Source organism: Choristoneura fumiferana, chromosome 19 (genome assembly GCF_025370935.1).
Source record: "Choristoneura fumiferana chromosome 19, NRCan_CFum_1, whole genome shotgun sequence".
Classification (NCBI taxonomy): Eukaryota; Metazoa; Arthropoda; class Insecta; order Lepidoptera; family Tortricidae; genus Choristoneura; species Choristoneura fumiferana.
This window is the reverse complement of record NC_133490.1, coordinates 8,910,664-8,932,383: the sequence shown is the minus strand read 5'-3', so window position 1 is coordinate 8,932,383 and position 21,720 is coordinate 8,910,664. Positions and strand designations below refer to the sequence as shown.

Below are 21,720 nucleotides of genomic sequence, written 5' to 3'. Positions count from 1 at the left end.
TTCGATAAGTCTATGCAACAAATGTGTGCTCAGACAGCTCCTCCACCTCCACGTTCTAAGAACATACACACATCAAACAAACCCAACTACCACAACCACACTACGCAGACGCGTTTCGAACTCAACCAGAGTTCGTCATCAGAGCAACACCGTTCACCAAGCTACCAACTGTTAGACAGATGCTACCAGGTATTGTGTGTTACTTGTTTCATAGACGTAGACAGGTGTAGGTGGGAAAGGTCGCAGATGAGCCAAATACCTAATCTAACTAATCCAATACTAATATTATAAATGCGAAGTGTGTGTGTTTGTATGTTTGTCCGTCTTTTACGTCGAAACGGAGCTACGGATCGACGTGTTTTTAATCCCCGACGCAAAAAGAGGGGTGTTATAAGTTTGACCGCTATGTGTGTCTGTATGTCTGCATGTGTGTGTGTCTGTCTGTGGCACCGTAGCTCTTAAACGGGTGGACCGATTTGAATGCGGTTTTTTTTTACTTGATAGCAGGTTTTCTAGCGATGGTTATTAGACATGTTTTATCAAAATTGGTTAAGCCGTTTTTGAGATATAGAACTTTTTTGGCATAGAGATAGTTTATGGGCCAGAGAGTGACATAGGCTACTTTAAAGTAAAGTATGCTCAGACCAACCTGCAACCACTTCAATGGACTAAGAATCTTAAGCGAATATATTTTTGTATAAGTAACTTCAATTTGTATAAGATTTATATGGACTAATTTCTTTTAACATAACATACATTAGGTATATCATTTATAATATATAATAATATGTGTAAATGTTAAATTATGTGGCGGCGAGCGAGCGAAGCGAGCGAACAAGACGAAACCGCAGAATCGACTTGGATAGGTTAGGTACGGTGGCCCCGCTACGGCGGGGCTTCTATTTTCTGCTTTGAGGTACAAAAGGCAACGAACGTACCTATTATGAAATGAGTTTATTTTTGTTAAAGAATAAGAGCACTTGTAAATCTTCTCAAATTGTAAACAAATACATGCGACTCGTTGCGGTATTCTGTACCCCTAGTGTAATTTTTCGGTTACAAAATACGTCTCGATCGCGTTCGCGTAAAATCTCAATTTGTATGGAAACACGAACATCGCAAACGTTCCGCTAGAGGCGCTGTTCGTGTTTCCATACAAATTGAGATTTTAACGCTAACGCGATCGAGACGTATTTTGTAACCGAAAACTTACGCTAAGGGCACTGAATGCAGCACGCTCATTGGCGGGCCGGCCGGTTACGGCGCGTGCGCGCTCTCGTTCCCGCGCAGCACACCACGAGTGTGTTGCTAATTTTCATTAAAAAAGACGAATTATTAATTTAGTTGCTAAGTTGCTATTATTTACGATGCTCTTTATTGGGTATTGATTTTGATTAAATTAGTAGACAGATATTGAAGCCAAAGATATTAGTCGCCAAATCATCAATTTTGAAGATAATATATTTATCGGTAGCTGAGCAGAGTTACCTATATTATTTGTTGTTTGTAAATTGTCGCTCGATTTTGCATAATGTCTAATAGAAGCTGTTCTATTAACCCGTTGCTTACATACAAAAACACATGTTCCGTTGCGGATGCTAAATAAAGCTTTAGTCGCTGCACTTATTATTTCCGCTAATTAATTTGAAAGCTCAATTTGAAGTGCGTTTTCTTTTTTTATATGATTGCTGGCCATGGATACAGAAGTTCGTTTTGTACCGTCCCTCTCGCTCTCGTATTACATAGTATGTGTCAGAGGGAAGTGTCGAACGACACGAACTTCGAATTTAGTAGTTGGTAGCCCTGCAGCCTGCAGATGCATTTTCAGCTTCATGAATTTTCGAAACGAATAAGGAATAGTAGATTGATAACCAAGGGTGGAAAGTGACCCATTTCAGCCGAGATTTTTCTGGCGCTCGAACGAAGTGAGAGTTAGACACTCTACTTTTCATTTCGACTGTGAGGAAAGTAAAATACTATAATAAATAGACTAATAATAAATTTAATTTACTTATATCCAACCTCCAACGGTACCTTTTCGACCTGGCCACTTGCCACGGCCGACTAATAATAAAAAACGAGTTGGTCACGACCAAGCAGCTTATATACAAAACTGGAGGTTGAACGCCGAACGAAGAAGTTTGACCTTTATTACTTATTTATATATTCCATAATGAGTTCCATCTCTTTCTTAACCTAACTAAAGCAAGAGTTGAAACATGTTCGGGACGTAATAAAGATCAAATTTCTTGTTTCAAACGGATGTTCGGCGTTCAACCTACAGTGTTGTATATAACCTCCTTGGTCACGACGTGCATCTAGATGGCCATGCCGAAACGTGAAAAAAAAGTGTCATTGACGTAACTCAATTATCTTCGACTCAAAAAAAAAAAAAAAAATACTTTCCACCCTACAGATGAAAACGCAATTTTCCACCCGGCTATCTACCCATAAGCATTAAACTTTCCGAACAGGAGAGATGAAAAATAAAATGCGATAAGTATGTATTTTTTTTCTTGCAGTGCAGTGATTGCATTGTATTCATGTAATAATGGGCGGCGGTGATCTCTTACCATCAGGAGACCCACTTGCTCGTTTGCCATCCAGTCAAATAAATAAAATAAATAAATAATAAATAAATAAATAATAAAAATAAGGATAAAAAAACAGACAAGGCTGCATGGTTCACATCACAGGCATGGTTACTTACTGCCTTTGCCTTTCCCTGTGGGATAATAGTAAAAAAATCTCAACTGTCAAGTCAAATTGTTTTTTTTTTACAATAATTCCCAATTTCCAACTAACGTCCGTACCCTTTTAGTTAACTTTGAAGAAAATGTTATTTACCTTTTGGCTGAATATATTGACAAAAACGATATCAAGATATCGATATCGATATCAATGCTTCACATTATAAATTAAAACTATTGCATATAGGTATGTGTATAAATGAAATGTAAATAATTGTAAAAGTTGTAAACTAATTGCCAGTGTCCCTTTCCTGGGTTATTTCAATCGCTCCACAAAAGAGATAGTCAAAATCACGCAATCTGACGTGACATTGGCAAAGTGCCTCGCAGCAAATGCCGTATAAACAAAAAAAAAACAATTTAATTTTTTAATTTACTTTAATTCCCAATTTGTGTTTGTTGTGGTATCTGAGAACTATTACGGAAACTATGGAGCCACGTACTTCGCGAAAAGATTATATAAATCACCACTACTCTGGTCCGAGGAAAAATAGAAAGCGAATTCAAGGACAAATGAGACGGTATCACGGAGAAAACAAAAGGTATGCGTGGAACGTGGAAGTTTAGTAGGTACTACAATACAATTCCAACCATCTTCTTCGTGATAAATGTTATAGTCATATTTAGAGATATTTACGTTGTGTTGTGTTGTACTGTAGGTAGGTACCTGCACATCACAAACACTATTGCAGATTGCGGCATGCCTTCCAAAACATAACATTTCCTTAATCAAAGAACCTTTCTTATAATTTGCTTGTTGTAGCCGTACTAATGAAGTATGGTACAAGAAAAACAATACAGACAACGATCCGAGTTCTGGGTAAGTAAAACATAAACCACCTTCAAATGCAATGAAATTATTATTATAAAATTTCTTGTTTTTTTTTCTATATTTGGTTTATAAATATTGGTGCCCATACCACAGAATAAGTAATACTAAAACTACTACATACAAGTTAACAAGTACCCTTATTAAAATTACGCGTTTAATGTAATTACGAGTAAATATAGATATACTATCAATGACATAAGAAGAATATCCCATAGACTAATCAAAGAACTAACTTTGAATAACCACTCATAAAAAGTACAAAATAAGTTAATTTAAAACACTAGCGCCATCTATTTGTGCTGTGCCTAACTAACCGTGCGCGTTAAAAATATAAATACCTCACATGTATTAAAGGGGTTGGAGGAGCCCGAACGGAGTACGAGGTGTGATCCAAAAGTAATGATAATTGAAAATATGTATTTCCGGAATAAAATTAAAACAAGTTGCATTAGTAGCTGTATACATTCCTTAGTAAAATATAAAAAAAAACATGAAAAATAACATGTAAGTAATAGAGATTTGCAGCTATTTATTCACGCGCGGTCGGAATCATTACGCAAAAATAGAAAAAAATAGATGAGAGCAGTAATTAAATACGCCTGCTTGAAAAAAAAGTCTATTTAGGTAAAATATCCACTACAGATGAATATAGCGAAGGCCGCCCATTTATCGCCCTCACTGAAGATAATTTCACAAAAATTCAAAATCTTGTTTTGGCAGATAGAAGAATGACTGTCAGGCATGTAGTTGAGATCACGGGGCTTTCATATGGACGTATTCAAATAATCTTAACTGATCAACTGGTTTCGTCCGTTGGGTGCCCAGAATGTTAATTGCTGAACAAAAGGAAATTCGTGTTTTCTAAACAAGATGGCCATGTTAGTAGAGTTATTAGGATACAACATTGCAAAATAAATTTACTTTTTGGCCACGTGCTTTGCAATTCATACTCATTATCATTAGTTTTGGATCACTCCTCGTAGATATGCGCGCCGGTGGGCTATAAAAAACGGCGGAGACGGCGCTCCGTGACGTGACCTTGGGTCTTAGACTTTTAATGCGAGACCGATTTTATTAAATAAAAAAATTAAGAAAACCACATCTTTCCTTCCAAAGAAAGCTTTATATTTATTTTGTTTTAGCATAGACGGCATCAATAAACGGTGTCCTCAAAATTTTCAGAAGTTTTAACAAAATCAAGACATTTTCAAGGAAAATTGGAAGTACAAAGTCTCTAAATAACAATACTGTCAATATATTTTTTTGTAGTAAACAATACATATTTGTAAATAATTACTATTTATTAACCTTATTGAAACGTGCTTAAAGCCTTAGACGTTGAAAGACACGACTCGACTCGACTGAGTGAGCGAGCGATCGGGACGTGTCGTGGTGTAGCCGCGCCGCGGGTGCAAGCGGGAAAGCAAACTACGACCGGTCACGGCGGCGCGCCATACGAACTCACGGCATCATAGTATCTAGAACGGAGTGGTACTGGCAATGAAACAAGACTTTGGAGACAGAATACGTTTAATGTTCTACACGCGGTGGCTTACAGGAAATGAACACAGACAGACACATACTTATAAAATAAGTAAATAATAACCACGATGCATAGAGCTATAGAGTAAACAGTGAAGAGTGCCATTCATTATAAAATTATTTTAACTATAAGGCTCTGGGACTATACCACAGAATAAGTAATAGTACACGTACTACGAAGTGCAAAATTCGAACTTCGTATCTTGCCGTCTCGCTTATACTTATATTATTTATAACGAGAGTGAGAGGGACGACATGATACGAACTTCTAATTTCGTAGTAGCCCCAAATGTATTGCTGTTGATGCCCCAAATAAATAAAATAAATAAGTATAGGCATAACTAAAAAATTTAAATTTTCATTATTATGATTATTTGTGATGGCATTTAAGACACTCAAAAAAGTGTTTACGGTTTTGTGCTAGTGCTGCACTCTGACGGCAGAAAATTGCGGTAATATTCCCTATTGACTTGCTTTTTTTCTCTTCTGTGATCTGTGGTAGCTGTCATCTCTCTGTCACTGTCAGCTGTCTGTCAGTCACGAACCACAAAATTTACTTTTAACAAGGTCATCGTTCATCCACCATTACCTCTCATATTTCGTTTTCTAGAATTTTTTTACCGTACAACGGCAGTGGCAAATTGTCATTGGCAGAGAATTTTTTTACTACAACGGCAGTGGCAAAATTGTCAATGTTCAATACTTTTAACAAAATTGCAAATTTCATTTGGTGCTAAAGCAGCTAACTTCAGTCATGTTCCGACTTACTTGCGAGCAAGAAGTTGGCTTTCGTGAGCCATTTGAAGATAGATCGTTATTGCAAGAAGGAAAACATGAGTATTTTGAATAACTTTTAAGCAAATAAAAGCATATTTGGATTTACGTCTTTTTAGCACAAAAATCAAACGCAAAATGAAGTGATGTAATTCGGATTGCCTTGTTTTATTAAAAATAATCCTTGAGTACTTGGTGTTGTATTAAGACTTGCATCATTTATTATTTTTATTATTTCGCTACATTTTGCTACATTTTGTAATAAAGTGATATATGAATGCAATGTTTTTTTTAAACCTTAGCAATATTATTAAATATATAAAAACAAAATGGTTTATAAGAAAAAAGTGCAAGTAGACATTATATACAACGTTAGGAATTATAAAAAACATAGTAAACAAAATTAAATCCTACCAAATAATTCAACGGAAACGAGAAGTGCTAATTACTTAAACTTTAAACTCGATTTGCTAAAATTCACGATTTTTGAGTTAAGACCGTTTATTACTAAGCATGCGATATAAGTCAGCTTATAAAAGAAAATCGTACTCGGGACCGAGACCGAGTAGGAAAAAAGTGAAAGCACAATTAAAAAAACACTATGGAGAAGGCGTTAGGTGCGTAAGTTATGTCTGTAATCATCTTCATAATAATTTGTATACTTAACTCTTTATTATTGTACATAAAACACATTAAAAGAGCATTTTATATTGAGACATCGATGCACAATCAGCCAAATATGTGGTTGATAATCGTTTGCATCTCATAAAACAATAATGCCAATAGAGGAGTCTGCCAACTTGAAAGTTCAACTTTAGCGACATATTCATTTGATAGGAACTTGTTTAAATTGATTGACCACTTCTTTGGCTGATGGTACAAAGGCGATAACTTGCCCCAAAAGGATCTCTTCCAGTTAACCTCATCAACGAATGAATCATTAGAACGCAGCTGGTACGTAAAGGCCTTTAAGATCTTGAAAACAACCCGCAGCCAATTCACAGTCATTATCAAATGTTGCGCAGAACACTGTTACTATTTTTATAAAGCTACCATGTTTTGTTTTGGTAGTTCAGTTCTTATATAGAAAGTGTGCAAAACACATTTTGAGGTGTACAAATACAAAGACAACTTAATAAATACTTAAATAAAATTAAATAGTGGCGCCATCTCCAGAGGTCTCTGGCGAACCTAATCTAACCACCGTAAATAAACTGCTTGAAATATTCAGTGCCAGGAACATGGAAATTGAGTTCTCTGTTCATAGGCTATTTTTGCTACAAAGTGGAGAAATGCTGGTACTGTCTGCTCTCCGCAACTCTTATGTCTATGTGCACCTATTTTGCATGGCGGCTATAGGAACTGTTCGTGCCAGCGCTGCTACTGTTTATAATTTGTCTGTACCATTAAGTTCAAATTTCATTTTTTATTTTTCTGTCAATATTTGTTTTAATTTTTGTCATTTTTCACATTCTGTATGTACTATATTTTTTATTATTTGATTCATTGCATGTTTTCATGTAACCATGGAATATGTTGTGTATTTCATAATTGTTTCTTTTGACATGATTTTACTTATTGACATATTTTTTTGTAGTTTGGTTTTTATTTTATTTGGATAATTGTTTTTATTTTATTTTATTTTTGACGCTCTTTTTGTGAATTCTTTATATTTTGACATTTTGTATGGAATGTAATGTAATTTTCACTAAGTTATAAATAAATCTATGTAATCTAATCTATCTGTCTAATAATAATAATATAAATTTTTATTCACCATCACAAACATTCACTTAAGTATTTCTTTTTATGAGTGCAGCGTATAGGTTAATATGGTAATGAATGTGTTAATGATTAAGTTAATACATATAATTTTCTTGTTGCAGCCGTAGTGATGTCTGGGCTCTGAGAAATGGTCAAATGGTAATTAAATACCTTATTTACATGTATTAAATTAAGTAGTAAGTATATGGCCTTTTTCTTTACCAGTGGCACTTACTGCTCTGTTCCTAGAATTCAATGCCCCAATGTGTGTGCTAAAATGTGCTTTGTATCACTACTTTTTTGCATGAATAATATTCTATATATTCATTGAAAATATCAATGTTATGTATAATCATTGAATATACATAATTATATGGATTAGCCGTGTTTTAAAAAAAAACTTTTTGGGATTATTTTTCTTTGGTGAAAACCAAATTCAATTTTACTTTTTAGCTAAGCTTCATGAAATGTGAGAAATGCGGGACCACAAACGAAAGCAACCCAGAACTGTCCTTCTACAGGTTTCCCTGTCCGAATGTTGGAGGAAATGGCTTGTCTACAGTCAGGTAATATAGTTTTCATCACACTTGCTCGTGAACAGTGTTGTTACATGCGGCTACCTTGCTTGCAACTCCACAAATAAAACCCTCCTTAATTTGCTTGTCATGAAACCAGTGGTTGGTAAATGAGTCATTGCCCATGCTTATTTTCTTGTCATGAAGCCCAAGGTCGGTAAATGAGTTTGTTACTGCATGGTGTGCTGCAGCGCGCGGCACGTCGGGCACATGCTGGGGGGGGGGATGGGTCAAGAGCGCATTCAGCGGTATCTGCAATTTTTTTTAAATATTAGTTTTTCTTTTACAAATATACAATTTATCGCAAATGTAATTAAAAACATTGTGCGTTGCACGGGCGCTATAGAATTACGAACATCGACTCATTAAAGCCCTCAGTCTTCGACTTCGGGCTTCTAATAGACTCTCGTTCGTAATTCCTTATTTACCTCCCTTAAGACACAATGTACTATAAAATTGATCACAATTACCTTGACAAAATGCAGATTTAATTAGCAGTTTGGATGAATGCTTTAGCAAACAACCTCTTATCATTTATTGAATAAGCAGGCCAGGCTCCTCCCATCCCCTCAAATGTTGACTGGTGGAGATCCCTTAAAGGTCCTCCTTTGTATTTTGTTTCTTTTCTTTTGTACAATAAAGAGTTTACATACATACTATACTACAAACAAATTAAGAAACCACAATGGTTTGTTAGTCTAACATCTGCTAGCATGTTAACGATTGTGTTGCTCTGGTGATGAACTGTGATTGAGTTCGAAACGCGTCAGCGTAGTGTGATGAAGTTAGGTTTGTATGTGTGTGTGTGTGTGTGTGTGTGTGTGTGCGTGCGTGCGGGCGGGCGGTCGGTCTTTTTTCCCCCCATTTCTCCCCTTTTTTTCCTGGGGTGGCTGTTTGCAATTTAAATTTTATCTCTCCGTAATGAGTTAGACTAGATTTTACTGGATTTACATACAAATAGTGATGAAGAATGAAATATCGTGAAAGACGTTTGCTTGGTCTTGTTTAAAAATAAAATATTTGGGTAGGTATTATTAGATCGTTTAACTGTCCTCTACCTAAAACCTACCTACCTACCTAAAATTGCTAAAAGTGGCTCCGAAGCGGTAATGTTTCGTGTGCTCTGCCTACCCCATTTGGGAATACAGGCGTGGTGTGTGTGTGTGTGTGTGTGTGCGTGTGCGTGTGCGTGCGTGCGTGTGTGTGTGTGTGTGTGTCTCTCTTTTTATATTTAAAAACGTAATGATGTCATTTTACTCATTAGCTAACGAACTTTCGATATCAGTTCACAGTTTTTTTGATATCTGTTATAGTTACGGAATAATCGCCTGGGCACACTTGACAACTACACCCTGTATATGTCTATGAAAGGAAATACCCATAGCACAAATTTATCCCGTGATATTTATTTCTTTATCGTGTCATGGGACAATTTGCATCAATAAGTTCGGATTTTTCATGCAAATATTTGCCTCAACTGAACCCGAACCCAAGACGGAACCCGGGACCTTAAGCTCATGGAGGTTTTCTAACCACTACGCTCTGGGCATGTTATATGCAGCAGTTGATATTTATTTATTGTCTAGATGTAAAACCTGGGCAGAGTTCTGCTGGCCGGACAAGGTCTTGACTCTCGAAGAGCTGAGGAATGTCTACAAGGAGAAACAATTGCTCTGCAGCAAGCATTTTCCGGACAAGACGTCTTCTAAACGATATGGATTAAAATTAGGAGTGCCTACAGATTTTCTAAATGAGGAGAAGAAAAAGCACTTAGTACGGACATATGGAAAGAAAGGTGAATATTGAATAATACACTTACCCCTATTTCACCGTTTATCAATTAATTTTCATCATCATCATCAGCCTACAGCAGTCTACTGCTGGACATAGGCCTCTTCCATGGCGCGCCACAACACTCTGTCTTCAGGCCCTCGCATCCATCCGCTGCCAGCGACCCTCTTAAGGTCGTCCGTCCTACACTACGTTTTCCCGTCCGTGGTCTCCATTCGAGGACTCGTCTGCTCCACCGTTCATCGTTCCTGCGACAGTCGTGGCCAGCCTAACGCCACTTCAGAGAACTAATTCTTTGAGCAACGTCGGTGACTTTAGTTCTTTGTCGTATAATGTGATTTCGGATTTTATCCTTCAAAGAAACCCCTAACATTGCTCTCTCTATAGCTCACTGAGCCGCAGTCAAGGTCCACGATTCGGCCCCGTAGGCTAAAACTGGTAGGAAAACTGGTTGAAGACTCTCATTTTTAGGCAACGACAAGGTATGCTGAAGTTTCCCGAAAGCAGCCCAGCCCAATTGTATTCCTATTAGCCTCTTTCTCAAAGTTGTTTCTACCGAGTTGTCGGAGTTTTATAGTCTGATCTAGATATACATACTCACTGATGTACAAGTGTGGCGCCACCGACGATAACCTGGTTTCGGAATATGACTGTTGAACATAACCTTGGTCTTGTCCAAATTCATTCTGAGACCCACTCGTCGGGAAGCAGCATTGAGGCTATTCAGCAAGACAGTCAATCCCTGCAGCGACTCTGCCGTCGGCAAAACGTAGGTGAGAAATGTACGTGCCGTTGATGGTTATGCCATGTCCGCTCCAGTCCAGTAACTTAAAAATATCCTCCAGCGCATTGGAAAATAGTTTCGGGGATATAAAATCCCCTTGCCCGACTCCTCTTTGCAGCTGGATGAGCTCTGTCTGACAGTCCCGGATCTGGCCGGACATGGTTGCGGACCTATATAAGCATTTCAATACCTCTATGTATTGCCAATCGATACGGCAGCGTTGCAGACATTCCAGAACAGCCCAGGTTTCAACAGAGTCGAAGACTTTCTCATAGTCCACAAAAACAAGACACAGGGGCTGATTATACTCCTCTGATTTCTGTATAATCTGCCTCACTGTGGGTATGTGGTCTATGGTACTGTAGCCTTTACGAAACCCAGTCTGCTCCGGGAACTGAAACTCTTCGAACTTTACCGCCAGACGATTCGTGATCACCCTCGAGAACAAAGCTTGTATATTTGGCTCAGAGGCAATATTGGTCGATAGTTCTTCAATAAAGCCTTATCGCCTTTCTTGAAGAACAATACCACCACGCTTCTGTTCCAAGCCTCCAGTGTAGTGCCATTGTGAATGACGGAATTGAAGCTCCTCTTAAGCTGTCTGAGCTCTACGCGTGTTCTTTTTAGATAAAAAAAAATATAATATAGAAAAATAAAAATTGTGTCTTTGTCTCGGCCGAGAATGTAATATTTTTTCGGTCTCGGCTCGCATATTTTTTTATGTTTGTTACCTCATAACTCCGTCATTTATGAACTGATTTGAATATTTTTTTTGTGAAAATTATTACAAAAAATTGAACCGACTACAAAAAACCATGAAAATAGTTTTCTACCAGTCTGAAGTCGGTCGGTGCCTCAGCAGGAGCCAGCAGGAGTGATTAAAGCCCAATATAAAGTGCGTAGGTGAGATAGATAACATTAGGTCCACTCCTGCTGGCTCGTGCTGAGTCACCGACCGACTTCAGACTGGTAGAAAATTATTTTCATGGTTTTTTGTAGTTGATTCAATTTTTTGTTATAAAATTTTTCATATTTGTGTGAAGTGTATTCAAATAGGTCACAAGAGATAATTAATTTCATTCATTCAATCCATTTGTGCCAGCTCTTGTAAATCTATCTGTAACGGCTGCAATTAATGGCATCCTTGTTTATTATTTAGTTGCTGTGGTCCAGAAAACAGATACAAATATAGAAAGCAGCAATTTACCGAAACAAGATGTCCCAAAGGCAAGGAAGAAAGTGAAGAGTTCTAAGAACGATTTATCAACGGAGGAAAAGAGACTTCTTGACCACAATTTTTTGGAAGGAGAAGATCCTGCCGAATTATTTGGTAAGTTTTCACATTTTTTTAATTCTTTTTTTTTTTGTTTAGTCGCCTTAATCCGGACGAGCTACCGTTAATCCAGCCAGCCCCGTTTCATGGTAAACATATATTGTATTCAAAACCTTATACTTTATACTTATTGGATTGATTGTGAAAAATATTGGCGCGAAAAATTGTCTTGAATAAAGAAAAAAGAAAGAAAATGCGTTTATTGCCAGCAATTAGGTAGGTATACAGGGTGGAAAGTTGACATGGGGCAGCAAGGGCAGCTACTAGATCCCTTGCTGCTACGCGAAAATGCTCTTAGGAGACCTTTACTAACTTTTTGAGTGATGGCAATCGACATTCACAGATTTTTGATAAAATGTACAGTCAGCGAGAAAATCGACAGATTTGACTTTTTTTAATGCCAATCGGTCCCATTTTTATCAAGGATTAAAACTCTCTTTGAGACCAACTAAGGTTAGGGTACTAGAACACCCAAAAATCAAAGAAAACGTTTTCCATACAGTTAGTACGGTACTAATTTGCAAAGTGAAACTTTCGCATGTTTTTTTTACGAATATGCATAATTTATGCTTAAAGAAAATTAAACAGTATGTACACAACTAAAAACTGAACAATTTAACTAAAGTTCTTAACACAGTATTGCTGCTCCATCTCAACTTTCCACCCTGTATAATCTTGCTTTATTAGGGGTTAAGAGTTCTACCGTGGGTAGGTAATTCCGGACGCGTAATACACGCGAACAGAACGGCTATCATGATTTCATAAGAAAAATATTTTAAATCGTCACTACTTAAAAAAAAACTCGTACCTAAAAATAGATATTTTTTTTTAGTGAACTTTATGAACATTATGTCAAGGTTCAATTTTGTTGACATATTGATTTTAGATACGAGATTTTTTCAAAGTAGTGTCGTTATTCTTCAACATTCCGCTCTTTCCTTCACTTCTTTATATACCTAATGAAACATTTATTTTTTCTTTTATTTGCTCCATATATGTCCTTCTTGGTCTTCCCCTTTTCCTTTTCCCTTCTATCTTTCCTTCTATTATAGTCTTAATGTAATTATCGTGCCGTAAGAGATGGCCTAACCTCTTCCCTCTCCCGTTCTCAATTATTTTCAACAAAGATCTTTAAGATATTTAAAACTTCTTCATTACTTTTCTATTCTGTCCAGCTGATCTTTTCTATCCTCCTCCAACACCACATTTCGAACGCTTCCAATCTCTCTCTGTCTCTTTGGGTCATGGTCCACGTTTCGCCGCCGTAGAGAGCTATACTCCAGATGTAGACTTTCACCAGTTTCTTCCTGACCGAGCTGCAAGTAGGCTTCTATTAGTGTCCACCGACAAAAGCCTAGCTCTTAAATATATGATGATGATGAAGTCCTGGATGTGCTATTTACTATTTCTACTTCCTCTGCCTCGTCTATCTTCAGCTTTTATTTCCAGCAGACTGAAAAAGAAGTTGTCCCATCATTTATGCCCCCTTCTGCAATTATATCGTCTCCAGTAACATTCGTCAAAAATAATCCTTATTCATTTACAGAAACCATTGATGAGATTTTCGAACTCGAAGATAATGCAGATGTTTCTATGTATGAAGAGCCAGTTGTCAATGTCAAGCCAGAGCCTTGTGGTAAGTCTTTACTGGTATTACTCTTTACTTCAAGAGTTTACTTTGGTTAAAGTATTCTTATGCAGTTGTATTACCACTAACGAGGAAGGGAAGGAAGGATACCTTTCGTCACGTAATTGCCACTTCCCAATCGACCACATTATGGGAAGTGGTCTTCCCATAATGACCATTCCTATAAATAAAGCATTGTTTCCTAACCTGTGGTCCGTAGACCCCGGGGTCCGCGAGCATATGTTTGGGGGTCCGCGGTCCCATACGCATCTATCTTACTTAGAGATATAATATTGTCCGAAAATTGCACCTTTTTTTCACTCAGAGGTCCTTGGCATTATGCTGGATTTCCTTGGGGGTCCGTGGCTGAAAAAGGTTAGGAACCGCTGCTATAAAGACCGGTTCCCAGATTGACCACTTCCCAGAAGGGCCATTTTTCCCTATTCATAAATAATTATTTTTACGTCGGCCTTGGCCATAAAACGTGGCCGCGTACGTGGTTCTTATCGTTTTGGCTGCTGGCCGGTAGACGAAGGGCTGGTGGTAGGATTGTGGTCAATTTGAAAATTGGTTGTTTTCGAAAATGGCTCTTCTGGGAAGTGGTCAATTTGGGAACCGGTCTTTGTAGGAATGGTCATTCTGGGAAGGGGTGTTTCGGAGCTGTGGTTGTTTTGAGATGTAATAATTTTGGGAAACAGCCATTATAGGAATGTGGTCAATTTAGGAAGTGGGCGACTTGAGAATTGGTTGTTTTGGGAAATGCCCTTTCTGGGAAGTGGACAATCTGGAAATCGGTTTTTATAAGAATAATGGTCTTTATGGGAAGTGGTCTTCCAGACATGTGGTCGTTTTGGGAAGTGGCAATTACGTGGCCCTTACAAACTTTCGCATTTATTATTATTAGTAGGAGTAGAATATTAGTTTATTTTATATTTGTATATCCCTCATCACAGTAACTTAAAGGACTCTTGTAATTTATTTAAATAATTATTGTTCTGTTATTTTCCAGATACGGTGTTACATGAAGGATACAACTGCAACCTTTGTTTGTCGTCTATCAGTGGGTAAGTTTGATTGCTGAAGCTGCTATAGGGCGGATCAACTATTTCTTGTTGTTATTCTGTCTCGTCAGCGACGGGACAAAAGTAGTACAGTTGAATAGAAGAAATGTTGTCGCACATTACCTTTTTTTTATTGGACTGGAAGGCAAACGAGCAAGTGGGTCTCCTGATGGTAAGAGATCGCCACCGCCCATAGACAACTGCACCAAGGGGATTGCAGATGCTTTGCCAACCTAGAGGCCTAAGATGGGATACCTCAAGTGCCAGTAATTTCACCGGCTGTCTTACTCTCCACGCCGAAACACAACAAGCCTATAAGTACTGACATGCTTATTAGATGACCAAATATAGAAGGGGCCTAAAACTACCACAAAAAGCATGTTTGGCAGATTTTAATCCTTAAAAAGTTATGGTTTGGCCTCCTGAGTCTTGAAATTTTTTAAGAAACTTAGTGCTTGAGACCTACACGTGGCTGACCTGCATTGTTATTTTGGTTATTATTTCAAAATGCTTAGGATTCTTTGTTCAATGAACAATTTTTACTTTACAAAGTACATTCGGCCGTGTTAATTGGTCCTTTATAAAGTACGCGAGGACTCAGGAGGATATATTAGAGTGACTCAGGAAACCGTAACTATAGCCACGAGTGACAAGAAAAAGTTGATCGACCCTATAGAAGCTGGCAAACTTCTTGAATAAATTTTTACATCTCTCCTGTTCGGAAAGTTTAATTTTCATGGGTAGATAGCCGGGTGGAAAATTGCGTTTTCATCTCTAGGGTGGAAAGTATATTTTTTTTTTAATTTTTCGATTAGCCACGAAGTCGGAGATATAATTGAGTTACGTCAATGTCAATGACACTTTTTTTTCACGTTTCGGCATGGCCATCTAGATGCACGTCGTGACCAAGGAGCTGATATACAACACTGTAGGTTGAACGCCGAACAACCGTTTGAAACAAGAAATTTGATCTTTATTACGTCACGAACATATTCCATCTCTTTCTTTAATTAGGGTAAGAAAGAGATGGAAGTCATTCGTGAAATGTGAAAGAAAGAGATGGAATATATAAATAAGTAATATATGTCCAACATAATAACGGTTTCGGTTACGGTTATGGATGAAAAATTATTACGCATTATCCGATAGTTTCGGCTTCGGTTACGAATATTGGATTTTTAAGGAAGTGTAAAAGTAAAATACAAATAGGAATAAATAAAAATACAATGAAAACTTACAAAAAATCAACATTGTACAATAAATAGTTTGCTTTCTAATAGGAATATAGATGAATTGACTTTAATTTTATTGTACTTAGCAGTCTTAGCAATATAAAAATAATAAACAATAGATGCAGAAGACGCGCGCCTGTTCTGTCGGCTCGGCCGGGCAAAAACAAAAACCTGTCACAACATGGTCGCATTTTGACTCCGCCCCTATCCGAAACTATCCGAAATTCTTATATCGGATTCGGTTACGGTTACGGATAGTTTTTTAATTCGGATATCCGATAGTTTCGGTTACGGATACAGAGCTCCATAACATCCCTGCACATATGCTAATAGGTAGCATTTGCTCGATAGTAGCATGCTCTCGTGCTACTATTCTAACGAGCAGGTGTATTATAACAGGGGCCTTACACTGTAACGTTGCAGGTACAGGTACACTTGCGTGCAGTGCGACGACGTGGACCTGTGCGCGGCGTGCGAGGCGGCCGGCGCGCACGCCGCGCATTACGTGCTGAGGGTGCCGAGGCCTCGCCCCGAGGTAAGTCCGGTATACAGGGTGTAACATTCAGAACGGTCAGCATGGGAAAGTCTGAAACTGTAAGACATACGAAAATCTGTTCTTAGGAACCATGTCATCGATTTTAGTAACAAGAAAAACTGCATTTATAGATTTAAAAAAATCTTGTACTTAGAACGGGAATCGAACCCGGTTGTTTTTTAAAAAATAAAACTGACATTAAACAGACATTATTTCTATTTGGATATCGATAGTACCTATAGTGCACCTAGGTCACTCATAAACAATAAATTGTACTATGAAACACGATATCAAGAATGAATAAAATGCATTGTATTTCATATTCTTTAAGGTTTTATTTTTCAAATCGTTCGGGTTCGATTCCCGAGCTAAGTACAAGTTTTTTTATTATGTTTGAATTCAGTTTTTCTTGTTACTAAAATCGATGACATGGTTCCTAAGAACAGATCATCGTATGTCTTAAACTTTCGGACTTTCGCATACTGACCGATCTGTATGTTACACCCTGTATATCTGTGAACTAGTTCAAGGGCGGATCCGCCGGTGTGGGCACGATGGGCATGCCCACAACCCTGATAGACTTGTGACGACACACTTTGACTGTCTATTGAGATCGGCCAATGTCTGAATGCGCGGTAAAAAGGAAAAATCAAATCCAATAGATTCTGATGTTCATAAATATTATCAAATCAAGATCAGAATACGATTGAGCACATGTGTCGTTTTTGAATTATTACATGCAATGACATTGTCACTGGTACAGTGTGCAGGTAAATGATAAATTGATAATACTTATTTTAGTACGAAGAAGTTCAAAAGCTGGAGAAAAAATATAATTGTTTTTATTATTATTACGTAATTTGTTTTATTTTTTATTACGTCATAAAATATATTTATTCTTACAAAATCAAACAAAATTAAATTATAAAATGTCAAAATTAATAAAATACAATAAAAACAATTAACATGTCATATTAAGACCTATTTGTTATTATAAATGTTCTCAATTATGTCAAAATTAATTAAATAATAATAAATAACACAAAAAAACCTAAATGAAAAAAAAATAAAATATATATATAAATATATATATTTAAAGTAATTATGAAGTTAAATAAAATACAAATGATGTACCTAATTATCATAGGAACACTGTTCTTTGAAGTATGTTTTTTTTTTCTGTTAAAATTATGCTAGTCCGCGACTTCACACGCAAGTTAGCTATGTCTATGCGACACATTGTGTCAATGCAAAACCCCACCGACCAACGGTCCACATCGTTATAGAATTTTCCTACCTTATTTCAGGAAGAAGTGGAAGAGTTGGTGAAGGAATTACGGAATATATTGAAGAAGCGCCCCCCGGATGACCGACCCAGAGACCGACCGGTCGAGAAAATAATAATACCATCAAAATGGTGAGTTTACTATATAAGGGGCCATTTATGTACTACAGTGGGGCCCTCAGGGGGAGAAAAGGGGTTTTCAAAATCTCTACTCTACACCATGCTATTTTTGAGCGGTAGGGGGGAAGTGTGTAATACTGTGTGATCGTACGTGCCCTTAAAGGGGGTAGGGCGGTATCAATATTGCCTAAATCGTCCTTACGTAATTAATTAATGGCCTCCAAAGTACAGTCATGATCGTTAATTTGGGACCCACTTAAGATAGAATATCTGTCATTTTGTACGACAATTCAAAGTTTTTTTGACGAAACTTACGCTCGTGACCGTATGTACAGTCAAGTGTAAAAATATGAACTTATTCAAAGTTTCAAGAATAAGTCCGACGCAATAAGTTCGTAGTAACTTTAGCAGCCTACTCTTACGAGACTTTTACATGTAAATTTATAAAGTGATCTTCGAGGTTCCGACTTATTTTTACATTAACTTGGCATGTTATTTTATTACGAACATTAGTAAGACGTACATATTTGGAGTGGTTCGAATAGATACTTGTTTTTGCACTTGACTGTACCACATTAATTAGTACCTCATCATCATCCCATCCTAAACACGTCCCACTTCTGGGCATAGGCCTCCTCTAAAGATGAGAAGGCTTGGGCCATAGTTGCCACTCAGGCTGACTGATACGCATGGGCGTAGGCACGGTGAGGCAGGGTGGGGCGCTTGCCCCACCCTGGCTCTGACCTGTAACTGTAAGGTACCTAACCAAACCTAAAAAATTAAATTATCTATGTACTAACTACAAGCTTGCTAGTTACGGGTACATATTATTTTAGACTGCTGCCGCACCCTGAGCCCATGGCTGGCTACGCCCATGCTGATACGGTATCATCTGACGATGCATGAATTTGTTTTTCTTTTAAAACCGTAATAAAGAAAAGAAAAGATCATTTTGACCTTTCTCCATATGAATTTTGTGATGCCCTTTCAATACGCTACCACCGACCACCAATCTCTATGCCAAAATCCTGTGATGGATGCGGCAATATCGATTTCAATATTGATCACGCCCTCTGTTGCAAAACTGGCGGTCTAATTACGAGACGTCATAACGAAATAAGAGATCTCTTTTGTGAATTATGTCAACAAGCATGGGGAAATGTAGTCAAAGAACCAATTATCACTGAAGGTGATAATGGCCTACGAGGCGATTTAGCTTGCCGCGGCGTGTGGGTTGCCCAGAGGGAGGCGTTATTCGATATCCGTGTCGTAGACACCGACGCTCCTTCTTACATCTCACGCCCTGTTGCTTCTGTCTTAAAATCTGCCGAATCTGAAAAGCAAAACAAATATGCCAATGCCTGTGAGCTGCGTCATGCCACTTTTACACCCCTTGTCACCTCCGTGGATGGAGTCTTTGCACCACAAATGGCCACCTTTGTGAAACACCTCGGGGAAGCACTTTCATCTCGCTGGGACCGATCTTTGTCTTGCGTCTTGGGCTGGCTGAGAGCTCGTATAATAACTTCCATAATTAGAGCGACTAGCATGTGCATTCGAGGCACCCGTCACAAATGGAAGCCAGCAGCGAAGCTGTTTGGCTTTGATGATGGTGCTGCCCTACCACACTCCGACTGACAGACTGACTTGACCATTTTTTTTTTCTTAGTTAATCAATTTATTAGTCTTCCATTTTTATTTGTTATTACTTTCTAATGTATCTTTCTATGTATAGTTTATAGAATATGTGTAAATAAATTATATTTTGTCCCTATTAAAACCGTAATATACCTGTTTTTTTAGTATGCTACTATAATATACCTATTTGTTTAGTACACCAGATCCCTTGCAGCCGCCTACGCCGCCGGACGTTGGATCGACGGAGCAATATCAATCGGTATGCCTGTTTATCCATAATTCATCTCATCATCATCATCCCAGCCTATTTACGTCCCAATGCTGAGCACACAGGCCTTGGACCGTAGTTCCCACGCGGGCCCGGTGCGGATTGGGAACTTAACACACACCATTGAGTTGCTTGTAGGTTTGTGCAGGTTTTCTAACGATGTTTGCCTTTACCGTAAAGCGAAAAACTCTGGTGTGAGCCAGGGTTTAAACCCACGATCCTCTGCTATAAATATACACAAGAATTGCTCGTTTAAAGGTATTAGATTGGATATGCTTATTAGATGACCAATTATAGAAGGAGCTTAAAACTGCAACAAAAATGTATTTTTGGCAAATTTTAATCCTATAAACTTACGTATGTATGATTATCTAAATCCCCAAATATTTTACAAATGAGTTTTATAACAAGCGTTACTAGTAAGTAATGATACAGCAAACTGTCACTATTGTACCGTTTTTGTCAAACTTAAAACCTAAAATTGCTAAAAGTGGCTCCAAAGCGGTAACGTTTCGTGTGCTCTGCATAACCCATTTGGGAATACAGGCGTGAGGTTTGTGTGTGTATGTGATACAGCACGGGATTAAAATGCAATAATTGCGCATAAAGCTCGGGGCGCCGGGCGCTCCTAAAATCTCTAATGTGTCCCCTACGCAAAGTACTAAACACAAAGACAAGGTCTTTCCTTATTTACATATCTATAATCAGAAGGTCATGCCTTTATCTGTATCCCATTTAATAATTTTATTGTATCCCACAGGACGATGAAACTGCAGACTCTGGATCTGAAAATGAGAGTGATCCCGAACGTCCAGACATCGACAATCCACCTCCAGCTAGCACTCATTTAGATTCAAATCTAGAGGATGATCTAACTTCTAGACAAGAAGAGATAGTAGCGCTCAAACCTCGCAAACTGAGGGACCAAGAAGCCAAGCCAACCACATCTAAAATGCCACCCAAACGACGCAAAATGAGTGACCAAGAAGCCAAGCCAACCACATCTAAAATGCCACCCAAACGACGCAAAATGAGTGACCAAGACGCCAAGCCAACCACATCTAAAATGCCACCCAAACGACGCAAACTGAGTGACCAAGAAGCCAAGCCAACCACATCTAAAATGCCACCCAAACGACGCAAAATGAGTGACCAAGAAGCCAAGCCAACCACATCTAAAATGCCAGATAAACTAATAGTTAAATGCAGCAAGTCAGATACGGCTGATGAAACGCCTGTTGAAAACGTAGTTTTGCCTGAAAAGGCTGAAAAAATAGTCAATATGAACAAACTAAAAGAGAAGCAAAATTTAGTACTTGAAGAAGCTTTGTCTTCTGAAAGTGTTCAGCAAGCAAAAGCTCAGATAGAGGCTGAAGTGGAAATCAACAGAGATAGTATAAAATTAGAAGTTGACGATCAATATGGCCTAGATGTAGAATTAGGTGAAAATGAACTGGGCGGATATACCGGATGTTTACATGAAACTTTAGATGAACAGCCTTTCGACTATATTATACAGCAGGAAGATTTCAATGAAGACGATCCTTTAGCTTCGGGGCCAATAAAGGTCGCTTTAAACACTGGACATGAACAAGTAGTTACAGTTAAAGATGATAGTAAATGTACAAAGAGAAGAAGTAAACGAAATAAACGCGTTTAAATTTAATTATTGTTTGATTTATTTTTATTGAGTGGTTTTTGACAGGCGAGATATCACAGAATCCCTCGTTGATTTATTTAGGCGTTCCATATGAACTTAACAACTGTAACTTGTGTCTCCGCTAAAACCATATAACAGGGGTGGCCAAC

General features: G+C 37.9%; 1 protein-coding gene across 4 annotated transcripts; it reads left to right on the top strand.

Annotated features, from left to right (window-relative positions):
* Nucleotides 1-3,142: 3,142 nt before the first annotated feature.
* Nucleotides 3,143-21,577, top strand: LOC141438561 (uncharacterized). 4 transcript variants are annotated; one of them, XM_074102430.1, is made up of 12 exons: nucleotides 5,828-5,961; nucleotides 6,201-6,515; nucleotides 7,785-7,821; nucleotides 8,116-8,228; nucleotides 9,824-10,032; nucleotides 11,972-12,142; nucleotides 13,692-13,781; nucleotides 14,782-14,836; nucleotides 16,489-16,600; nucleotides 17,908-18,017; nucleotides 19,839-19,902; nucleotides 20,672-21,577. In XM_074102430.1, the coding sequence occupies exons 2-12, from the start codon at nucleotides 6,412-6,414 to the stop codon at nucleotides 21,569-21,571; spliced, it is 1,965 nt and encodes a 654-aa protein (XP_073958531.1). In that variant the 5' UTR covers nucleotides 5,828-5,961; nucleotides 6,201-6,411; the 3' UTR covers nucleotides 21,572-21,577. The 4 variants fall into 4 exon arrangements, with proteins under 4 accessions (XP_073958530.1, XP_073958531.1, XP_073958532.1 ...); XM_074102429.1 differs by lacking the exons at nucleotides 5,828-5,961; nucleotides 6,201-6,515 and adding an exon at nucleotides 3,143-3,292; XM_074102431.1 differs by lacking the exon at nucleotides 5,828-5,961 and having other exon boundaries at nucleotides 6,410-6,519.
* The last annotated feature ends 143 nt before the right edge of the window (nucleotides 21,578-21,720 follow it).